This window comes from Herpailurus yagouaroundi, unplaced genomic scaffold (genome assembly GCF_014898765.1).
Source record: "Herpailurus yagouaroundi ecotype Mexico unplaced genomic scaffold, PumYag 180, whole genome shotgun sequence".
In the NCBI taxonomy this organism is placed as follows: Eukaryota; Metazoa; Chordata; class Mammalia; order Carnivora; family Felidae; genus Herpailurus; species Herpailurus yagouaroundi.
The window spans coordinates 17,145,158-17,166,801 of NW_024412411.1; the positions used below are offsets into that span (position 1 = coordinate 17,145,158).

A 21,644-nucleotide genomic window follows, 5' to 3' on the forward strand; every position below is an offset into this window, starting at 1 on the left:
GGGTCTGTTTTGTCCAGACAGCTCTGCCCTAGGTGCTGTGACCAGGAAATAGCCTTGGACAGTCTATGACCCAAGGCTTTGACCACCCAACTTTATCATCTCGGCCAGTGGTGATTAAACTTAATTGTGCCTAAAACTCACCTAGGGTATTTGTCAAATAGCCCAGGCTATTTGACCCCAGAAGATTCTGATCACCTAGATAAGGTTCCAAAGATCTATGCATTTTGTAAGCACTCCATCCCCAAAGAAGCTGTCCTTTCTTTCTGGGTTCCCATTGCTCCCTTGGCCTCCTTGCTGGACGGCCTTTGCCTGGCAGGGGGCTGAATTGTGTTTGGAGCTCACTTGCCTTGCGGCTACCGGACTTCAACTGCCAGATCCACTCTGCCTGAGATACCTATGCCTTTGATAACAGATCTCTGTTTCTGCAGTTCCTATAACAGGATGCTTTCTGTCTCTTTCCCATACTGCTTCTCATTTCTTCCATCTTTCCTTTTCCTTTTTGTGGTCTTCCTTTTTCTGCTCCTTCCTCTGAAATCTCATTCCACTTAATCTACCCAATAGTTTGCAACCTGGTGTCCTTTAGAATTCTGGAATGTGATATGTCCCCCACCCCTGCCCCTCTTCCTGCAAAGGATGGATCAATTATTTCCAGGTTTGGAGGTTGCTGTACATCCATGGTAGCAGAATGGGCCCTGCTAAACCTAACTTTCCTTTCCAGGAGAGTTTCAGGAAAGGAATGTTTCTACATTTTGCATTAACCTGACCTGCCACTTTATATGTTTTTAGTGCATTACTTTCTTCTTTCTAGGTGTCTACTGAGTTCTGGAACATGGCACAGAAGAAATGGGCCAGACTATTTATGGGATTTGATTGGGAGGATGGTTGCCAACAACCCCCTTTCTCTCCTACCAGCAAGGTAAGAAACATGCATGTTGGAAAGGAAAATTAGTCGTTCAGGTTGCTGAGGCCACTTTTAATACAAAGCTTGGGCTATAAACTGGAAGCATAACTGGATTTATCTTACTAAGCTTTACTCTAGGAAAGTTCTTGCTCCCAACATGGAGAGGTTTTGATGGAACATAACTCTGGGTATTAACAGTGTCAGTCTTTGGAATCACATGCAGTAGTGCCTAAAAACTTGACAGCAGATGGAAAAGCCTTTGGATGAATGTGTGAGAAGGAAACTATCCTAACCAGCCAATCTGCACAAAATACTGACATTTTTCCTGGCCATGCCTTTGCTCATAGTGTCCATGGTCATTTGGGAGAGAGAGCGCCAAATAATCTGAATACCAATGGAAATGGACACAGGAGACACCAGAGAAATGGAGTCCAAATGTAAGTACCTCATTTCATTCCTTGGGTCATGAAAGGTTTTTTACTCCAAAATAAATGAGAACTTTTTAAAAAGTTTTTTTTTTTTAAATCCTGATTTATGACATTAATCTGTTTATTAGTAGAATGTAGTTTCCACAGGAAACAGACAGGAAACTGATCTATCTTGTTCATTAGCACACAGGATGTTAATAAGCATTTGATGGACGAATAGGATTCTTAAGCAAACCAGTCTTAAGAACCATTGTGTGGTGTCCTGGAAAATGCAATGGACAAAGGACCCTCAAACTGGATTCTAATCCTGGATCTGCCATCCTGGATGCTTGGAAAACAATAGTCTCTAAGCCTTGATAAAAAGCAGAGAGCAATCCTTTGGTGAAAGCTGTCATGAGGATTAAATGAGACCATGCAGATGAAAGCTTCTTGTAAGGAGAGGGTATCTAAGAGTGTTAATTTTTGCATTCCATGTGAACACTACATTTCAGAAAATAAAAACAGTTTACTTGTGGTTTTGAGCTCTGGTTGAGAAACAAAGAATTCAATACAAAGTAAAATATGTAGTAAAGCCAAAAAACATTTTTGGTCGTTCCTCCTTAACCTGACCAACTGTACCAAGAATTGGAGTTCCATCGGGTTTGCTCTGTTGTGGTTTTTTCCATGCTAATTTGTCTCCTTGGTGATCAAATCCACTCCACTAAATTCTGCATTATTTCTCTTCCACAATTTACTTCTTCCTGAAATGCTCTTTCATTGTGCTCCCTCCTCTCTGCCTTTTTCTTTCTTTCGGCCTAAGCTCTTACCATTTTTTTTTTATTTTATCTTAATTGCTTTTATTTGAGAGAAGCATTCCTGACCCCATCCCGACTAGGTTAGATTCCCAGAGTCCTTTCATTAGGCACTTAATAACTCTTTGCTGTATATCTACCTCACCTGCTGGGTGGAGTGTTCTGAGGGTACAGACAGAGGGTTCTTTGTTTTCTGTTATATCCTTAGTACCTAGTGCATTGCCTAGAACATGATATGTGCTCAATAATATTTTGAACTAATAACTGAGTGGATAAGTGAATTTGATTTAAAAAAATCCATACTGAATTGTTTTTGGTAGAATTCAGTTTTAAAAATAATTCAATAGTAAAAAAATAATTCAATGTTAATGAAATTCTGTTTTGTCTTATGAATCAATCTTTTTATAAACTCACTGTAATCAGTAGTACTTAGTACATATTTCATTAACCAAGTACAAGAACACAGATCTTTATCTCTACTGTGAAAATCATAAAGAAGTATTTGTTCCTTTTCTGTAATTTATATGTATATGTATCTCTCTGTGTGTGTGTGCGTGTGTATGTGTAGTGAAACTTCTTAGTAATGAAAGCTTATGGAGGCAGTATGGATAGTAGACCCAGAATGTGGGTTTAAGGTATGGCCCTCAGTGATGTTGGGCAAATCACTTAACACCTTTGCACCTCTTTGTTCTTTGGTAAAAAATGGAAGAAATAAACCTCTCCTGCTCACCTCACATGATTTCTGGAAGAAACTAAATGGTGGTACACGTGAGGGTACTTTATAAAGCACAGTACCTCTGCAGACCTCACCATCAAATCTTCCGGGGTGCCTGGATAGCTCAGTCAGTTAAGCATCCAACTTCAGCTCAGGTCATGATCTCACAGTTTGTGAGTTCGAGCCCTGTGTCAGGCTCTGTCCTGACAGCTCAGAGCCTGGAGCCTACTTCGGATTCTGTGTCTCCCTCTCTCTTTGCCCCTCCCTGCTCATGCTCTATCTCTCTGTTTTTCTCTCTCTCAAAAAAAAAAAAAACCAAAAACAAACAAAAAAAACCAAATAAATAAACCTTAGAAAAATCTTCCAATCACTTGCGGTAAAATCTTTATTATTATTGTTGTTGTTATTACTGAGAACTTTTTTTTTTTTTTTTTTAAACATCGGGATTATACATTTTTCCTAAGGTCCCTGAGGTAAGAAAAGGGAAAGCAAACTTTTCCGTACTGGTCTATAGCACTTGACTTTCCCCACTGAATATTTTGGACATTAGAAAAGAAGGAGGAGGAAAGAGGAGTGGAGGAAAGAAACAGAATACATGGTTTGCTACACCTGGAAAGGAGGACAATTTGGCCAAAAAAAAAAAAAAAAAAAACATAAAAACTTTGTGCTCTTTCCAGGTACCAATTAACCCTTTATCAAATATAATACTGTAGAATTTACTACTATGACAATTTGTTCTTTATTTCTTGGGGGGAGGTACATTTTGATCATGTTATTTGAGATTTAGGTTTTTTTGTTTACATTTGTGTCTGCCAAAATGACACCTTCTACCTTTATTCTTAGAAGTTTTTTTTCCCCAGGGTCAGCCAGGAGAGAGGAATAGTAAGATAATGAGCTTCCTAATACAAAAGAAAATACTTAAAAAAAATTTTTTTAAAGCTTGTAATGTTACTAGCAAATATGTCTTTGGAATGACTTCAGAAAATACTAGGCCAAAAAAACAATTTCATGAATTAAGAATATTATAAGTAGAAAGTTTCCAATTGCAGTTCCATTTTCTGTACATTTTCTTAAGCTTTTTATCAATATATTTTGAGTTGCAAAGTATGGAAATAAAGTTTTTAAAAGATAATGAGGAATTGGATATTGTTTATATCCAGACATTCTAAATTAGGTGGAATAATTTCTTTCTGAGCCTTGCCTAAAATATGACATCTTGATTATGACAATTACACTGAAAAATACACCATAATATATAAGAAAATGATAGAATCATCCATATAAATTTCCCCAGTTAAGCATAAATGGATATAAATAGCCATCTCGGGGCGCCTGGGTGGCGCAGTCGGTTAAGCGTCCGACTTCAGCCAGGTCACGATCTCGCGGTCCGTGAGTTCGAGCCCCGCGTCAGGCTCTGGGCTGATGGCTCAGAGCCTGGAGTCTGTTTCCGATTCTGTGTCTCCCTCTCTCTCTGCCCCTTCCCCGTTCATGCTCTGTCTCTCTCTGTCCCCCCAAAAATAAATAAACGTTGAAAAAAAAAATAAAAAAAAAATAGCCATCTCGCTGACAAAAAAAAAATAAATGGCCACGATGACATATGCATTAGAAATATATGTACAGACAAAAACACTTGAGTAAATGAAAATGAATTATCTACCAAAGACACAATAATCAAAGCAATATCACCTTATATTTGCATAGTGCTTTAAAAGTACTTTTCCGGACACTGATTGTCAAGGGTAGATAGGATCAATGTCTTTGTCCTCCTTCCAAAAATAAGAAAATCGAGGCTCAGTGAGATAGGTGATTTGCCCAAAGTTAAGCAGTTAGATAATGGCGACCTGGGACCAATACCAAATCAAAAATGATTTCCAATTCCATTTTTCCTGACAGTACAATGTCCCATCTTTGCTTTGTGAAGTGAGCTGTCCTTATTTCATGGAAGAGAAGACGTCTGGTGTTACCTGGTGATGATGTGTGTTTTCAAGTAGAAACATTAGTCATTTGATTTACATTCTCTATTACCATGTCTTTGTACTTCTTAATCATCTACTTTGAGGTCTCAAGAAAGCACCCTATATCACTCTTTGGTCATTACCTCAAATAGCACAGGTTGATCAAGCACTTATATTTGTCAAAGATAATGACTGGATGCCTCAATGATGAAGGCACTTGAAGCTTACAACCATATAAATATTATTTTCAGCCCCTCTTTTTTTCCCCATGCTGTGATCTGGTAAAAGACAGTTGTCCTATATAAGGACAGCCCTAATAAATGTAGCCCACTTATTTTCTCTCTGACTTATTTTGAAATGCCACTAAAAAGAATGGTATAAATTTGAGGATAACCTTAAATCTGCACTATTTTGCAAATTTTGGTATTTCAACTAATAGTGGTAATAAATGATATGTGATACCTTTGCAAATGATTGTGATTCATCAGTACTTTTTAATTTTTTTTTAATGTTTATTTATTTTTGAGAGAGAGAAAGAGCATGAGTAGGGGAAAGGGCAGAGAGAAAGGGAGACACAGAATCCAAAGCAGGCTCCAGGCTCTGAGCTGTCAGCATAAAGCCCGACACGGGGCTCAAACCCACAAACCATGAGATCATGACCTGAGCTGAAGTTGGATGCTTAACTGACTGAGCCATCTATTCATCAGTACCCCTATTCATCAGTACTTTTTGATATTCTGGTGGCGAGTTACTGATATGAGACTTGCCTCAAAGAGGGCAAGAGAAAAGATGCACATAGAAGGCTAGCAATATGAGTTACTCATAGTATTTTGACAGGAGGGTTATTTTTCTTTTTCTTAGGACCTTGAAATGAGGAAGTAGATGGGCAGGTGGAAAGTTGCTAAGGGCAAAGCCTGAGAGATTGTGGAGCATGGAAACAAGTAGTTCATGGGGTAACTAACTATAGGGTACAGATCACAAGGGATTCAAAACTTCACAACAAGAAGAAACTTTCCAGCAGGAGGGGAGGGGCCAGGGAATGATGCTTGCGTACAAGAGACAGATTGAATCTACACCTTGAAAAATTAGTAGATTATGGCAAAATCCAAAAGGAGCAGTAGGCATTGGCATCCAGGAAAAATAGCAGTGACATAGGTTCAGGAATCCATAAGGATATTCTAAGATAATCAGTAGTCCAGTTTTACTAGGTGGGGATGGAGAATAAATGGAAGCATCAGGAGTAGAGTTGGGACATTTTTGTCTGCTGTAAAAATTCTTTGTGGTCACCCCTGACCTACAAGGATCTTCCTTCTTTTCCTTTCTTTTGCTATTTTAATAACTAATTCATAATTAACCTTGGACTTGTTAGACTCTGGGATAGATAGATGGTCTAATACAGTTGACCAGAGAAATGGTCTAATTATTAGATATATATGAAATCTACATGCTAGATCAATAGATGAATGAATATATAAACAAATACTCATGAGTTATTTTCTATGTTATTTTAGTGCAGGAATTATTTTTTGTTATTTAGTATTTTATATATTTGGTATTTCTCAAGCTCAACAAAAGCAATTAAATTTAGGAATCACGCCATAACCTTCTTTAAACCCTCATTGCAGCTTCATCCATTGACCCTATTCCTTGTTTGGCCCCAGTCCTGGTCCTACTTCAGGAATATGTTAGGACCTAATTAACATCTGTTAGGTTAATTAGTCCTTCAGGCAATAAGGAGCCAAGAAGATTGACACAAGCAAAATAGTGGTGTCCAGGGTAGATTTAAGAAGCTGTTTTAATAATGCAGTGATACAGTGTTAAGATCTTAACAGGTGTGAAAAAATGATGAAAAGGAATATAGTGGTATTCTAAAACTATTGTGAAAGAAAAGACGTTTGTCCTTGGTACTGGAGGAATTTAGACAAAAGGTTGCTCACTGGGGAAAGAAGTTTCAAGGAAGGATTTGCAAATAAAGTGGAGATTAACGAGGCCTTAAAGACTGGGAAATGTTAAAATAACATGGATAAACAAAATCCAATTAATATTTATGTGTTGCATATATGGCAAAGAAGGTAATTCCACACACCCAACCCCTTGAAACCCTTCCAACAACCTTGTGAGGTGGACTTCCAACAACCTTGTGAGGTGGACTTTCGCCTCCCTTTTAAGTAGCTGTGATCGAGCAGGGGCTGCCTGCTTCTATGATAATCCTCTCAGAGAATGTCTCTCACTAGGCATTCAGTCTCTAATGAAGTCCTTGTGGGAGGAGAACCATTGGCTCTATTTTAACTAGTCTCTGGTTTAACAGGCAGCCTTTTGGACATGTCACGATCCATTCAGGGTGGGTTACTCAAGTGTCCAGTGGTTCTAGTACAGCTGGTACTTGCCCCACGTCCCCATAAAGAGAAAGCATCTAACAAAGGATGTAAAGCATGTTCCAAGCAGAGGCATTTTGTTGGATCATTAGAGCATTTTCTTTCTCAAGTTAAGCTATTTTTTTTTTTCATTCAAAATTCAGGAACTCATACTCAAACCTCAAACTAAACTACTCCTCATACTGAGATGTAAATTCTACACTTGAGGTGCTTCAACTAAGATTAGAGGATTTTTTTTCCCCAAAATGGAAATGATTTTTTCCAGCAATTACTATAAAGCACAGATTACAATTTCATAAAGAGAGAACAAAAGAAGACACAGCTATTTTGCACCCATTGGCTGATACCACAGAGAAGTCTTTGTGGGAAAATCCAGTTTGATTTAAAGCCTTGAATAAAACATAGGATTAGGATTGATGACTAAGAAGAGGAGGGTCCTGGAATGATAATAGCTCCCCTTTGAATAGAATTTTATACCTCACAAGGTGTTTTCATCTGTTTTATTATATTTGACCTTCACAACAGCTGTATAATATAGCACTTATTGCATGGTATTTTTAATCACTTATTTACAAGTCTGTTTCTGGATTAAACCTGAGCACTCCAAGGGCAGTAACTGGGAGCATTTCCAATGCTTGGTGTGGTGTCTGAGGCAGAGTAGGTGGGCTGGGAGTGTTAGGGAAAGGAAACAAATTAGAATGCTTTCCTTGAATGCCTGATGTAAACGGGTATTATTAACCTCTACTATAGATGCAAAACCCAAGGCTTATGGAACTTCACTAATATGCCCAAGTCAAATAAAAGGCAAAACAATATGCCCCAAATAGGACCTTAGATCCAGAGTCACACATGCAATACTGTCTGTGTGCTAGGTGCACACAAAAACTAAGGGGCTAACAAGGCACAGCCTTATGGAGCATCCAGGGAAATGATAACAACCAAGTTTGTATCCATAAAATGACCTGATCATAAATCCCAAAGCTCTCTATCAACAAATTGACCTGAAGATTGCAGAGATGAATACTGAGGGACTGTAGAATAAGAAAGTGTCCCCAGACTGTTAGAATGGTTGCTGAAAAAATGATTTCTGCTTAGGAAAAAAGATTCCTTTTGATCTTAAAGTACCTCTGCCTAACATATTTAATTTAAATCTAATGTGTGAAGAGTACCTTAGTTTTGAGGTTTGAATCCTGGTTGTTATCTACCACCAACGTGCTTAATATCTATATGAAGCTCCTGGCTTAAGGTAATTTTTGATTATTTTTTCTTACTGGATGTAAATAGGCACCTGCCACAGATATGAAGTGCTAAGAAAGTTTCAGTCCTATTCCCTTTGGGATGCTTCAGATGGTGAACGCACACACACACACACTCTCTCTCTCTTTCTTGTGGCGAGGACACTTAACATGAAACCTACCTCTTAACAGTTTTTTTTAGTGTACAATACAATATGATCCCTTCACACATGTCAGGATGGATAATAATCGTAAAAAAAGATAAAAAGTATTGGTGGATGTAGAGAAAAATGAACCCTTGTGCACTGTTGGTGGGAGTGCAAACTGGTGCAGCCACTGTGGAAAATGGTATGAAAGTTCTTCAGGACATTAAAAATAGATTACTATATAATCCAGCAATCCCATTTCTGGGTATATATCCAAGGGAATTAGGATAAGGATCTCAAAGAGGGATTAACACTACCATATTCACTGCAGCATTATTTGTAGTAGCAAAGATGTGGAACACCTTAAATGTCCACTGATGGATGAATAGACAAAATGTGTTTTCTTTCCAAAAAAGACATCCAAATATCCAACAGTTAGATGAAAAGGTGCTCATCATCACTAATCGTCAGGAAATGCAACTACAATGTGATATCACCTCACACCTATTAGAATTGCTAGAATCAAAAAGACAGGAAATAATTAGCATTGGCAAGGATGTGGAGAAAAGAGAACTCTCATGCACCGTTGGTGATATGTAAATTGGTGCAACCACTATGGAAAACAATATGGATATTCCTCAAAATTTAAAAATAGAACTACCATATTATCCAGCAATCCCACTTCTCGGTATTTATCCAAAGGAAATGAAATCACTGTCTTAAAAAAATATCTACCACCCCATGTTTACTGCAGCATAATTTATAATATCCAAGACACAGAAACAACCTCAGTGTCCATCAACAGATGAATGGATAAGGAAAATGTGATATATATATATATATATATATGTGTGTGTGTGTGTGTGTGTATATACACATACATACAAAATACATATACATACACACACATATATATACACACACATACAAATACAAACACACAATGGAATATTATTCAGCCATTCCCAAGATAAGGAAATCTCACTGTTTGTTGCAATATGAATGATGTGCATGAAACGTGAAGGCACTGTGATAAGTAAAATAAGTCAGAGAAAGACAAATATTGCATGATATCATGTAAATGTGGAATCTAAAAACCCTGAACTAATAGATACAGAGAACAGATTGGTGGTTGGTAGAGGAGGGAGCAGGTGGTGGGTGAAATGGGTGAAGAGATCCAAAAGGTATAAACTTCCAGTTGTAAGATAAATAAGTCCTGAGGATCTAATGTACAGCATAGTGACTATAGTTAATAATAATCTATTGTATATTTGAAAGTTGCTAAGAGAATAGATCTTAAAAGTTCTCATCACAAGAAAAAAAATTGTAAATGTGTGGTGATGGACATTAACTAAATTTATTGTTGTAATCATTTTGAGATATATATACATCTATATCTCAAATCATTATGTTGTACACCTACAACTAATACAATTTTATATGTCAATTTTATCTCAATTAAAAAAAGAAATTCTATCCTTTTAGTATTCAAACAACTTCTTACATGTATCCTATACACTATTATCTTGTTTATGTCAATCTGCCTGGTTCCTCAGATGACAGAAATCTTTTTCTGCTTCTCAGAAAATTAATTAGGTAGGTGCATATAAAAAATAACAGGTGTTCCTGATTAATATTTACTTTTGTCTTTTTCTTGCAGTATACTGCCTTCTGTATGTGTATCTGATCTCATTTAAATTATTTTACTACTTTAAAATATCCATCTATATGTATTTTCATATACATGTTATTTTTAATTCCTCAAAACAATATGTGAGGCAGTTCTCAACATCATGTCTATTTTATGGATTATAAAGCTGATGCTTACAGAGATTCATGGGATTTATGTGCACAAAGGTAGAAAATATTTAAGGTGTAAAATCTTGATATGTAGGATACTAAAGCCTATGTCTTTTCATTGGCTTCTGATTCTAGGAGTATGGAAGACATAGTGTCATAAAAGCATAGTCTCTCCTTTGAAGGCATGTTAAGTATAATGACAAAAAATTGTTAGGTGTAGAAACCCTATTTCATAGATCTTTGTCTAGCATGAAGCATAGAGCTTTATGCATAGTAAGTGGTGAATTAACATTTAAGAAAATAAATAATCCTTACATTGAAAAGTCAGTTCAAAATGACTCATGAAACGTAGAGTTAGATGAAATAGTGATTCAAGTTTACAGAGCATTCAGCTCTGTGGAATAGTTTGCCCTTATTTTGGTATTATCCACCTGAGGGAACATGGCAGTAAGATTTGGTGGACATTGCAAGATTTTATCCATATTTTGCTGTGGGTGTAAAAGTAGCGAGTATGCCTCTAGCATTGACTTCTTCCTTTAGAGCTTAGGAATGTGAACTGATAACTCCAAGGCTGCTCCCTTTGTGGTATTTGTCATATCAGAGACTGTTCTGATTTCCTTCTTCCCTTTTACAGGAAATTGTAAGCTATTAAATCTTTTGTCTCAAAATATATACAAATATTTATATTTGTACATAACTACTACATTATCATATATTTGTATTTCATGGACAAGGACAGCAGCCTTACAAAAGATTTTGACCAGCTCCTTTCCCGCCCTCCCCCCCCACCCCACCCCCCCCCAACCCACAGCAAAAAGGACAAGATGAGGACAGAAAGTGAGATGAGAGAGCCAGGGAAACCAAGCAGTCCCATTACTATTTTGAATTATGCTACAGGCTGAAAGAAGTAGAATATACTTACAGTAATTTTCTGTTTCCAAAAGAACAGGTGATTATTTTGGAAAAATAAGCAAAGGAAATTAGGACTCTGGTTTATATTTGTGTAGTTGTTGCACTTACTAAAGTTAAGTATTTCTAGTCCATTCACAAGACACTAGCTGAACTAATTTTTCGTCAGACTTATAAAATATTTCCCTAAGAAATTTCTTTTTTTAAAATTTTTAATATTTATTTATTTTTGAGAGAGAGAGCGTGAGCAGGGTAGGGGCAGAGAGAGAGGCAGACACAGAATGAGAAGCAGGTTCTAGGCTTTGAGCCATAAGCACAGAGACTGATGTGGGACTCGAACTCACAAACGGTGAGATCATGACCTGTGAGCTGACATCAAGAGTCAGATGCTTCACAGAGTGTGCCCCTGGATCACAGATTGAACACCTTAATGTAGCCTAATGCTCCTGCAGTTTCCATCAGAATGAGTTTTGTTCCTTTATTAAGATTGTCAGTTTTTTAGGGTGGAGATTATTCCATACTTTCTGGAACACCCCATGGTCCCTAAAACAGTGCAGTCTACATACAGAGTTCTTCTTTCTTGTACTATTATTGATTGATTGACTGAATTAACAGTCCCAGAACACTTTTGGATTCTGAGGGTAGAAAATTGAACAAGACATGATTTTGCCCTTAAAAACCTTAAGTTCAGTGGGAAGAGACAGGTGATCAGAGATAACATGCAATATCAGAGGTAAACTCAAAATACTTTAGAATTATGAGTTTGGTCAGATGTAAAATAGATTGTAGAAATCTGAGAAAGCTTTCAAAGAGGAATTGACATTAGGTTTGGGTTTCGAAAACTGAGTAAGAGTTTACCAGGGAGAACAGGAATGGGGGTTGGAGAAGATGGATACAAGGAGAAAGGAAGGGCAATCCAGGTAGAAACACAGCATGTGTGAAGGTGTGAAATTGTAGAAAGGAGTCAGCGTGTTTGGAGAATGGTAAGAAATTTGGGGTGTCTGAAAAAGAAGACACATGTACTGAAACAGAGGGAATAAAAGTCAAAGAGTTAGAGTTAGTGTGGGAAGATCCCTCTATTCTGAGTGCATGGGTTTAGATTTTATCCCAGGTGGCAGATATCATAGTGGTTACAGTGTGAATTCCAGAATCAAACTGAGTTTGTCTCCAGTGTGGACTTTATTATTTACCTTTTTAAAGATTAAATAAGAGATCATACAGGTAAAGCACTTATACTAGTGTCTTGTGTATCTCCAATAAAAGTTAGCTGCTTTTATAGGTAACCATGGAAGAACATGAATTTTAAAGCATAGAAGTTATACCATTGAATTAATTTTGTTGATGTTACTATTTTATTTTACATACTTTTCTAGAATTGACTGTTGAGAAAACATCCATGATGGCAGGTGGAGAATAGAAGACAAAAAGCAAACAAAAAAAGGGACTTTCTAAGTAGCCTTGGGTAACAGTAATACTAAAGAAAATCTTTTGAATGCCTTCTGTGTGCCACACAGTCTGCTAAGTGTTGTGCTTGCATTATCTCATTTACTTTTCACAGGATTATATAGTAAGGGGAGTGCTATATTATTATCTTCATTTTATAGAAAATAGAGATTAAGGAAGTAAAATGGCACCTCCAGGTCACACTGACTAGTGCCGGAACCAGGTTTTAAGGTCTTTGATTTCAGAATTTTCGCTAAAACATTTTAATATTAGGTTATTGGATATCCCTGGACCTCATTTTCCTCATCTGTACTATGGAAAGGTCATTCTTGGGAGAATTGAGTGCATAACCAATGAGAAGGTACTGCTACAGTGTCTGATGTATAATAATTACAGCAACGGTAGTAACTGATTTGTTACCTGTTTTAGAATGTCTCTATAAGTTGGAACATTAATTTGAAACTGACTTTGGGGAGGAATGAAGAGAAGACTACTGCAGCATTCCTATCATTATGAAACTAGCTGGCTTCATAGTAGAAAGAAAGAACGTTGCTCTTCTGTGGCTCTGAATTTTGTATAACTGTGTGTAGACCTTTTCAACACTCAATTCAGGTTAATATTATTTTGTTTATTTTACTCTTAATTCTGTTTGCACTGGCATAAGCTGTACTTTCTGATATTAAATGAGGATTTAATTAGACACATACATGTTCCTGTGGGACAGGGGTTACTGCTGCATTGCAATTATCTTTTCTGATGTTGTTCCCCCATGGACTATAGATTTGCAAGGGCATTAGTCAAGTCTTGGTCATCTATTTATCTCCAGAGTCCTGTAAGTGCTTGGCTCATGGTAGGTGCTTAATGAGTGAGCATAACACCAAGGAAGAAATCACTGAATTAATGAAAGGCAAAACAATCTTAACACGGACATCACAATTTGGGATTGTTTTTGAAATCTGAGTTCCTGGTGATTATGACATCACTGTTACTAGATTCTCTAAAGGCTCTAGTAGACATTTATTATACCCACTAAAATTAGATGCTGCATCTACTAGGTAAAAATCAGTGACTCAGGTGGTCATGATATCATGATATCATGACATTGCAACAGTAAAAATAACCTCGCACCACCCTCCTCCCTTCAAGCACTGATGGGACACTGTAGATCAGTCTATTTCATTTGATTAGGGAGCTCTTTTTCAAAGAGAGACTGAGAGGCTCAGAATGTCTGTGCCTCACCCCCTTCATGGGATACATCGTGAGTGCTTCAGAATGCAGACGCCAGTGAGCACTCTGATGGAATGGCCCTGCTGAGACAGGAGATAATAACATTCATTGTTGAAGTTTTAGCCATCCCTGAGGTGGACTCTCTCAGTATGAACTCACAGGATAACAGGGTTTAGAGAATTTCCGGTTCTTAGAGCACCTCCCTGTTTAGGACTCTCTTTCACTTCTCCTGCAATCAGGAGGTCTCTGATCTGAAACACACTTAGACTGTCCACTGTGAAAATATGAAAAGATGACAAGTTATGCTAGATTCAGATGGAAAGAAAAAATAAATTCACATAAAAGGAAAACAACATAATATTGCAGGAAGCTAGTGTGCTATGGATGCATATAATGTTCTTAGTCTTTTCCAAATGTGGGGGTGGAGGGAAAAGGGGGGAGTGACGGACTATCTCTAAGGCCCTGTCATTGTTTCAGGGAAGATAATAGTGTTCAGCTCTAGGGCTACATGTACTGTAAAACTCTTTCCCTGCTGGTTACTTGGCTCTGGAAGAAGAGTTCAGGCATGAATTCACCAGGTCCTGTCCTGTTCATAGCTTCAACATAGAAAACATAGGCAAATAAGGTGCAGGGACACACTCCTCTGGTTTTCTGTGGTGGTTTGAGCTTCCCTCAGCACCCCCCTGCCAGGGCTGGTTGGTTGGTTATGGCCAGAGATCCAGCCCAGATCTTTGCAGAGTGAGTGTGCTTGACTGTGACCCTGGGAAGCAATTGGGGGAAGGAGTGGGAGCAGACAAGAAAAAGGACCTCATCAGTGGATGTTAAAAGTATCTGTAAAAGTTGATTAGGTTTTCTTTCCCAGCCCTTCCATTCAATTCCAGAGGGAGAAAACTGGGATTAACGATTCTAACCTCTTATTTAGAAACAGTTTACATTGCAGTTGTCTCCTCTCTGATATCTTTTCTCTTAATATTCATTTTAAACTTATTTCTCCTGGGGTGCCCGGGTGGCTCAGTTGGTTAAGCATCTGACTCCTGATTTCTGCTCAGGTCATGATCTCACAGTTTTGTGATGGAGCCCCGTGTTGGGCTCTGGGCTGAGCATGGAGCCTGTTTAAGATTCTCTCCCTCTGCTCCTCCCCTCCTTGCATGTGCATGTGCTCTCTCTCTTTCTCTCAAAGAATAAAAAATAAAAAGGGTTCCTGGGTGGCTCAGTGCATTAAGCATCCAACTCTTAATTTTGGCTCAGGTCATGATATCTTGGTTCATGAACTTGAGCCCTGTATTGGGCTCCGTGCTGACAGTGTGGAACCTACTTAGGATTTCCTTTCTCTCCCTCTCTCTGTCCCTTGCCCCCCACCCTCTCTCTCAAAATAAATAAATGTAAAAAATAAATAAAAGTAAATTAAAAAGATAAACTTATTTCTCCTGGATAAATGTCATTGTGTGTGTATGTGTGTATTTATGTGAACAAATATGAAGTTGGAAAAAAATACTCAATGGTCTTAGACATTTTGGCCTCTCCTTTTATGTGTTTCTAGGCCTTTTCTCTTCCCTAAAGGAAATCTTTTCTAGAACACTGAAGGGCTCCCTCTCCCTCCCATTCACTTTCACTTTCTTCCATCAGTTTTTATTCAATGCTAAAGAAATAGTAAGGAAGAAAAAGTAGGAAGGGAAAACCATTTATTCTCAATGAATTATGCTTATCCGTGGGGCTGAGGTTGGTCATTCCAACAGAACTATCCTTACTGTTGCATGCATTAGTCTCCTATGCCTCACCAGGATGTAATAAGCCCTTGTCATTACCTTGGCTATATCCAAACAAGTGAGGAAACAAAGGTAACTATTATCTTGCTATTATAGAGAAACTCGGACTATTCTCAGTGTATACATGTTGAATTGCTATCTCTGTAGATCTGGACCTGATCCAGGAAGGCTTGGTCCAGTTGATCTGGAGTCCCCTTACCCTCTGTGTCCCATTGTCCGCTGTCTCCTTCTTACCATTCTCAATCAAGACAGTCTTAAGCAAATCTAACCACTGGGCTGATCAGATGTGAGAGTTCTAAGCATTGACCAAACACTCCCAAGAACAATGCATGGCAGAATTGAGGCCTGATGTTTGCTGGGAATAGCTGCATATCACATCCTAGACAAATGGATTATTCCAAAATATCAGTTTATGGGCTGGCTAAATTGAAACGACCTAGGAAACTTGTGACACTGCAGATTCTGTCTTAGTATGTTTGGTAGGGAGCCACATTTGGGAAGTCCCGTCCTAGACAATTGCTTCAAATCAGAAGTCACTCTGATTCTACATTCTGTAGCAATGTAACACATTCGATACAGTCATTTTCACCTTGTCCAGCTAACTCCAGTGCTGTTTGATTGATTTTCAAGGACAGGAATTATGGCACTTTGTCATATCTGAATGGAAGGAAACCAGTAGGCCCGATAGCAGTCTGTTGAGTTACTCCCACAGAATGATCTATTGAGGGTTATCTTTCAAACACACTGAGATCCAAACCTGGCTCTATAAAGGCTTCATGGGTATAAGGGCATCAAATACACTAATGTGCACCATATATGCCTATACAGATATACATGCTCTCATTGCTTTGTCTGGGAGCCAGGGACAAAGTGGGCCAGCCTCTCATCCAGGGCTGCTTTAAATGATTGGTCAGACTATGCTGCACAGTTTGGCATACCATTTTCACAGACTGCAACATGAATTACACCCCCAGAAGTTGTGCAATGCGGTCATCCTTGGAGAAAGTTAGACATCATTTTGAAAACCGGAGGGAGCCAACTACTGAGGAAGCAAATACAATGCTTGGGTGAAAGTTCAACAGGATTCAACAGGATTATCTTCTTGCTGTGCAGCTGGATCTCAGGCTCTGCTCTCAGCACGTGCACACACATGTACACACTGCACTTTCTGCACTTTCCCTTTACTTTAGCCCAGGCTGATTTGTAAGAGCTTCCCTTCCACAGTTTTGTACCACAGGTGGATGGGGAAATGGCACAACAAATTAGACGTGGAGAGTTAGTTCACGGTGATTGATTCCCCAGCTCAAGGCTGCTCCAGCATTCTGTACTCGTTTAATGCCAATCTTGACAGTATTTCTCTCCGGAGTCCTTTTCTTAAAACCCAGTCCCATGCAATAAAGCACGTTCATTTCATGCAACACAGCATAGTTGATGCTTATAGTTCTAAACAACCCAGATTACTGGGCACTGCTCAGTTGGGGGTACCTGGTATGAGGGAACATGCACAGCGCAGCAACAGGGGGTGTTTGCCACTGAACACAGAGAAATAAAGGAGCTGCAAAGCTATGGTAGCCAGAGGAGGACTAGCTTTCCTGATTTCAGTTCATGAAAAGCCTCTTGACTCTACACCTTGCTAGTTTGGCCTTGGCATTTGCCCTTGGCTGTCAGATGATGTTCCACTGAAAATAAGTCAGATTAATCCCCTGGTTTGTCTGGGATCAGGGCTGGAATCTTCCCTCATTGAAGCCCTTCCCTCAGAACCAGTCCTAGGCTTTTGCATTTGTTTTGACAAACGATCCGATACTCCTGAAACATGAATTTCCTCCAATCTCTTCCACTTTGCAAACTCCAGAAGCATTTGACCAAGAAGTTGAAATCCATGGGAGAGCTGTGAGCTAAGGCTTCAGACATGCAAAGCACACAACCCTGGGAGACAGCAGCATCCGGGACAGGAGGCTCCCATCACTTCACACGAGGATGGCATGGGTTTTGCAAATCAAACACACACACAGAAAACCAATGGTGGCCCAGGCTGGACACACTGCATGGGGTGCACGGTGGAGTGAGGACCTAGACCAGGGAGCCACCTGTTCCTGTAGCTTGCGTACATGTAGTTCACACCGCCTTGGGCCACTCACGGTTTGCTTACCTGCTCATGGTTGCTCTCCCACCATTGCCCACACTCCCTTTGGGGGTGAAACACTCTATTTCCGACTTGTGCTGGGCCAGTCTCCTGTCTTTGTACCTGGTAAGCATGAACAAGGACAGGAGCAAACAGAAAGATATGATTGTGTGCTTCACTGGCCAGGCTGAGGGACAGCTGTGGCTGCAGAGGGTTGTCCTGTGTTAAAACAGGCGTCTGCTTTTCATGGCAGTGGCTGACCTGTAATACTTATTGGATGCTTGTGATGGTATATGCATCACATCAGGGTTACTTCTTGTTAAACCACACACGATCTACCCTTCCAGATTGCCTATTAATTTGTGATTTCATCACATTCAATAGTCAAAGGCAAAAGGAGTGCAATTCCTAGCCTCTGAGAAAAAGATTCATATCAATAAATTAGAATTTGTTTAGTGTTTACTATGCACCAGACATGGGGCTAGGATTTTCGCTGAATTTAATCTTGGCAACAACCTTATGGCAGAAGCTCTGTTATTATTATATCTACTCTACTGAAGGAAAGAAACCTAAGATTTTAAGGATTAAGTAGAGTGATCAAGGATTTTGAACATGGGAGGTCCAAGTTTAGAACCCACACTTTTAGTCATTGTAAAGTAATGTTGCCTTCCATTATGATTTTGTTTTTAATCATTCTGGGGTGCCTGGGTGGCTCAGTCGGTTGGATGTCTTGATTTCAGTTCAGGTCATGATCCCAGTGTTGTGGGATTGAGTCCTGTGTTGGGCTCAGCGCTGACAGAGCCTGCTTGGGATTCTCTCTCCTCTTCTCTCTCTGCCCCTCCCCCACTTATGCCAGTGCACATACTCCCGCCCTGTCAAAATAAATAAACATTACAAAAATAAATAAAATAAATTGCTCTTATCATTAACAAAGCTTCATTGAGTGGTATTATGTTTGAGCATTATAGGAGAGACTGGTGATGCCAAGAGAAGAGATATTTCTTGGATGTAAGAGGTTTATATAAACATTAAGCTGAAGCTGAACAGTCAGTACCGGGCTGCCTACATTGTGGAAGACAGCTCAAACCCCTTTTGTATCAGAAGTGGCATATCACCACATCTGGAAGGTACTAGATGTTTTGTCTAAAATGAGTTATAAGGTTCCCAGTGTTAGTCTGCTACATGGTGAATCAAGAAGAACCTTCATATTTGAATGACCGTTTTCAAAGCCAACATGCTCTCACAGAAGTCATCTTTTTTTATACATCGTTTTAAGCCTGTGGCTAATTAAAGAGGGTACTGTTGTGTTCACTGCCACAGGAGGACACTGCCACTTACTTAACTGACTTGACCAAAGTCACAAGCCTCATTGGTAGAGAATGACTGCTGGTAGACCTTGCAGCAGCCCAAGACTCTTAAGGTTTATTGCCTTTTTTCTCTCAAACTGGAGCCTAATATGATATCACTTCATCCAAGTCCCTGGTATTCAACAGGCCGTGATAAAATGACCTAGTATCAGAAGACTTGCTTACCCTTGGTAATGTCATTTTTGCCACAAGTTTCTTTTCTTGCTGCCTCAAAATTAATTAAGAAGTGCAACAAAAGCAAAATCATTATTAGTCCTGGATAGAGGCCTCCCTCTGAATTTTCTTTTCTTCTAAGATGTTAAAAGTATTTAGTATTTGAATAAAAATGGCCTATTAAATCAAGCCAAATGGATAGAATGGATTAGTTTATTCAACAGACATTAGTTGAGCATCCATTTAATTCTAGGCAATGAACTTTGGTCTGGAAACATAGAGATAACTAATCCACAGGTCCTGCCTCACAGAGCTCACAGTGCAGTGGGAGAAGGAAGGGAAGAAGGCAGTATGTTGTTTATCAGTTTCATCCAATGATCATGAGAGAGGGTCTTCTGGAGATTTTTTAAGAACAGTTTTTTTGTTTTTGTTTGTGTTCTTATTTTTACTCTTGGCAAGAAAACACTTGGAAACCATGGTATCTTTTTGCTATGGACAGTTGTCTGGTGTGGTACTTGGCAGTGCTACAACCATGTTGCAGGCTTGAGAGAGTCTAAGCCAACATTCTAAAAAATGGTGGCCTGAAAGATTAGAAGAATGTAGATTTTAGACAATCCAATGACTAAATTAACCTGTTTAAGCTCAGAATTACTTTTTATATGAATCTTATCATGTCAGCCACTTTGAATTAAGTTTTAGATTCTCTGATACTGAAATCCCCCTACCTCTTATTTACTTTTGTTACTTTCTCATACCAAGGCTGAGTCTTAGAATGTCTAAGGTTGTTTATAGCATTTGGTTTGGATATTTGTAAGCTGTCTCTCTCTTTCTCTCTCTCTGTCTTTTTCTGTGTGTGTGTGTGTGTGTGTGTGCGCGCGCGCGCCTGTGTGTGTGTTTATGAAGACCCTAAAGCAAGTTACTAACAAATGCTTTAGTCTTACCTAATCATTTGTCTTCTTTTAAATATTATTCCTTTTTATACACACTATTGTATATGAAAAAGTAGGAGAGTCTTCAAAGAGTTAGATTTGAATAGGTAGAATAAGAGGGAGATAGACTGGGAAAAAACAAAGGATTGTTTTCTCAATAGCCCACATTTAGAGAACACCTAAACAACTGGCTCTTATAACATGGTACAGACTCCACTCCTAATTACTGGAAGCTATGCTAATTATAGCCCTAACCAGTGTGATATGGTGATTTATAAATATATATATTTGGTTATTCAGATGACCAAATATAGATAATATAGATGACTAAATATATGTGAGAATATATATATTTCTTATATATATTTGGTCTTCTTCCACTGTTCCTGGCTCACAGTTCCCAAAACCTTGGAATAAGTGCTAAAAGTCCTAAAGATGCCTTTTGTTATGTTAATAAGGTGATTCCCAAGAGCACTTAAGGACGGGGCTTGGTGGCCAGTGGAGCCAATTATGTGATTAGAGGGTTGGAACTTTCAGTCCCACCCCTTTATCCTCCAAGGAGAGGGGAGGGGCTGGCGACTGAGTTCAATCACCAGTGGTCAATGATATAATCAATCATGCCTTGTAATAAAGCCTCCATAGAAGTCCAAAGGATGGGTTTGGAAAGTTTCTGGGTTGGTGCACACACGGGGCTGCTGGGAGTGTGGTGTGCCTGGAGTGGGCATAGAAGCTCCGTGTCCCTTCCCACATATCTTGCCCTACTCATCTCTTCCATTTGGCTGTTCCTGAGTTATATCCTACAATAAACCGTTGCTCTGGTAAGCAAAATGTTTCTGTGAGTTCTGTGCACCACTCTAGGAAATTATTAGAACCTGAGGAGAGGGTCATGAGAATCTCTGGTTCACAGCCAGTTGGTCAGAAATATAGGTAACAGCCTGACTTGAAGCTGGCTCAGAAATTTAAAGAGGAGGTCCTTAGAACCTCCAGTCTACAGCTCAGACAGAAGCAAAAGCGATAGTCTGGACTCGTGAGTGGCATGAAGAGGAGGGGCAGGAATCTTGTAGGACTGAACCTTTAACCTGTGGAATCTCCAGGTGGATAGTGCCAGAATTGAGTTCAATTATAAGACACCCAGCTGGTCAAGAGAATTGCTTGTTGGTATGGGACTTGCCCACACCAACACATTCACACTGGAATTGGGTCCTTGAACCCAAAATAACTAGTTACTACAGATTTAGTGTTGCATTTTCAAACTGATTACCTAATGGGAACTATCATAAGTCATAGCACTTGTAAGTACTTCCATAAAGCTTTTGGTCACATGTTTGTAGAACTGGCATTGCTGTGCATGTATTTGTCAAAGATTCTCCTCAATTACCTTT

The 21,644-nt window shown here is 39.0% G+C and overlaps 1 protein-coding gene and 1 long non-coding RNA gene across 3 annotated transcripts in view; one reads left to right on the top strand and one right to left on the bottom strand.

Moving 5' to 3' along the window:
* GRM5 (glutamate metabotropic receptor 5) overlaps positions 1-21,644 on the bottom strand; it is a 522,995-nt gene that overhangs the window by 5,238 nt on the left and 496,113 nt on the right. The window contains exons 9-12 of the mRNA XM_040489104.1: positions 17,841-17,936; positions 17,177-17,223; positions 14,085-14,199; positions 13,406-13,472 (exon numbers count right to left, since the gene is read on the bottom strand). Of these exons, the coding sequence (XP_040345038.1) occupies positions 13,406-13,472; positions 14,085-14,199; positions 17,177-17,223; positions 17,841-17,936 (325 nt within the window). The remainder of the gene's footprint in view (positions 1-13,405; positions 13,473-14,084; positions 14,200-17,176; positions 17,224-17,840; positions 17,937-21,644) is intronic.
* On the top strand, positions 41-2,854 carry LOC121039395 (uncharacterized). 2 transcript variants are annotated; one of them, XR_005794740.1, is made up of 3 exons: positions 302-916; positions 1,100-1,338; positions 1,513-2,854. It is a non-coding gene; the product is annotated as an uncharacterized LOC121039395 (long non-coding RNA). The 2 variants fall into 2 exon arrangements; XR_005794739.1 differs by having other exon boundaries at positions 41-1,338.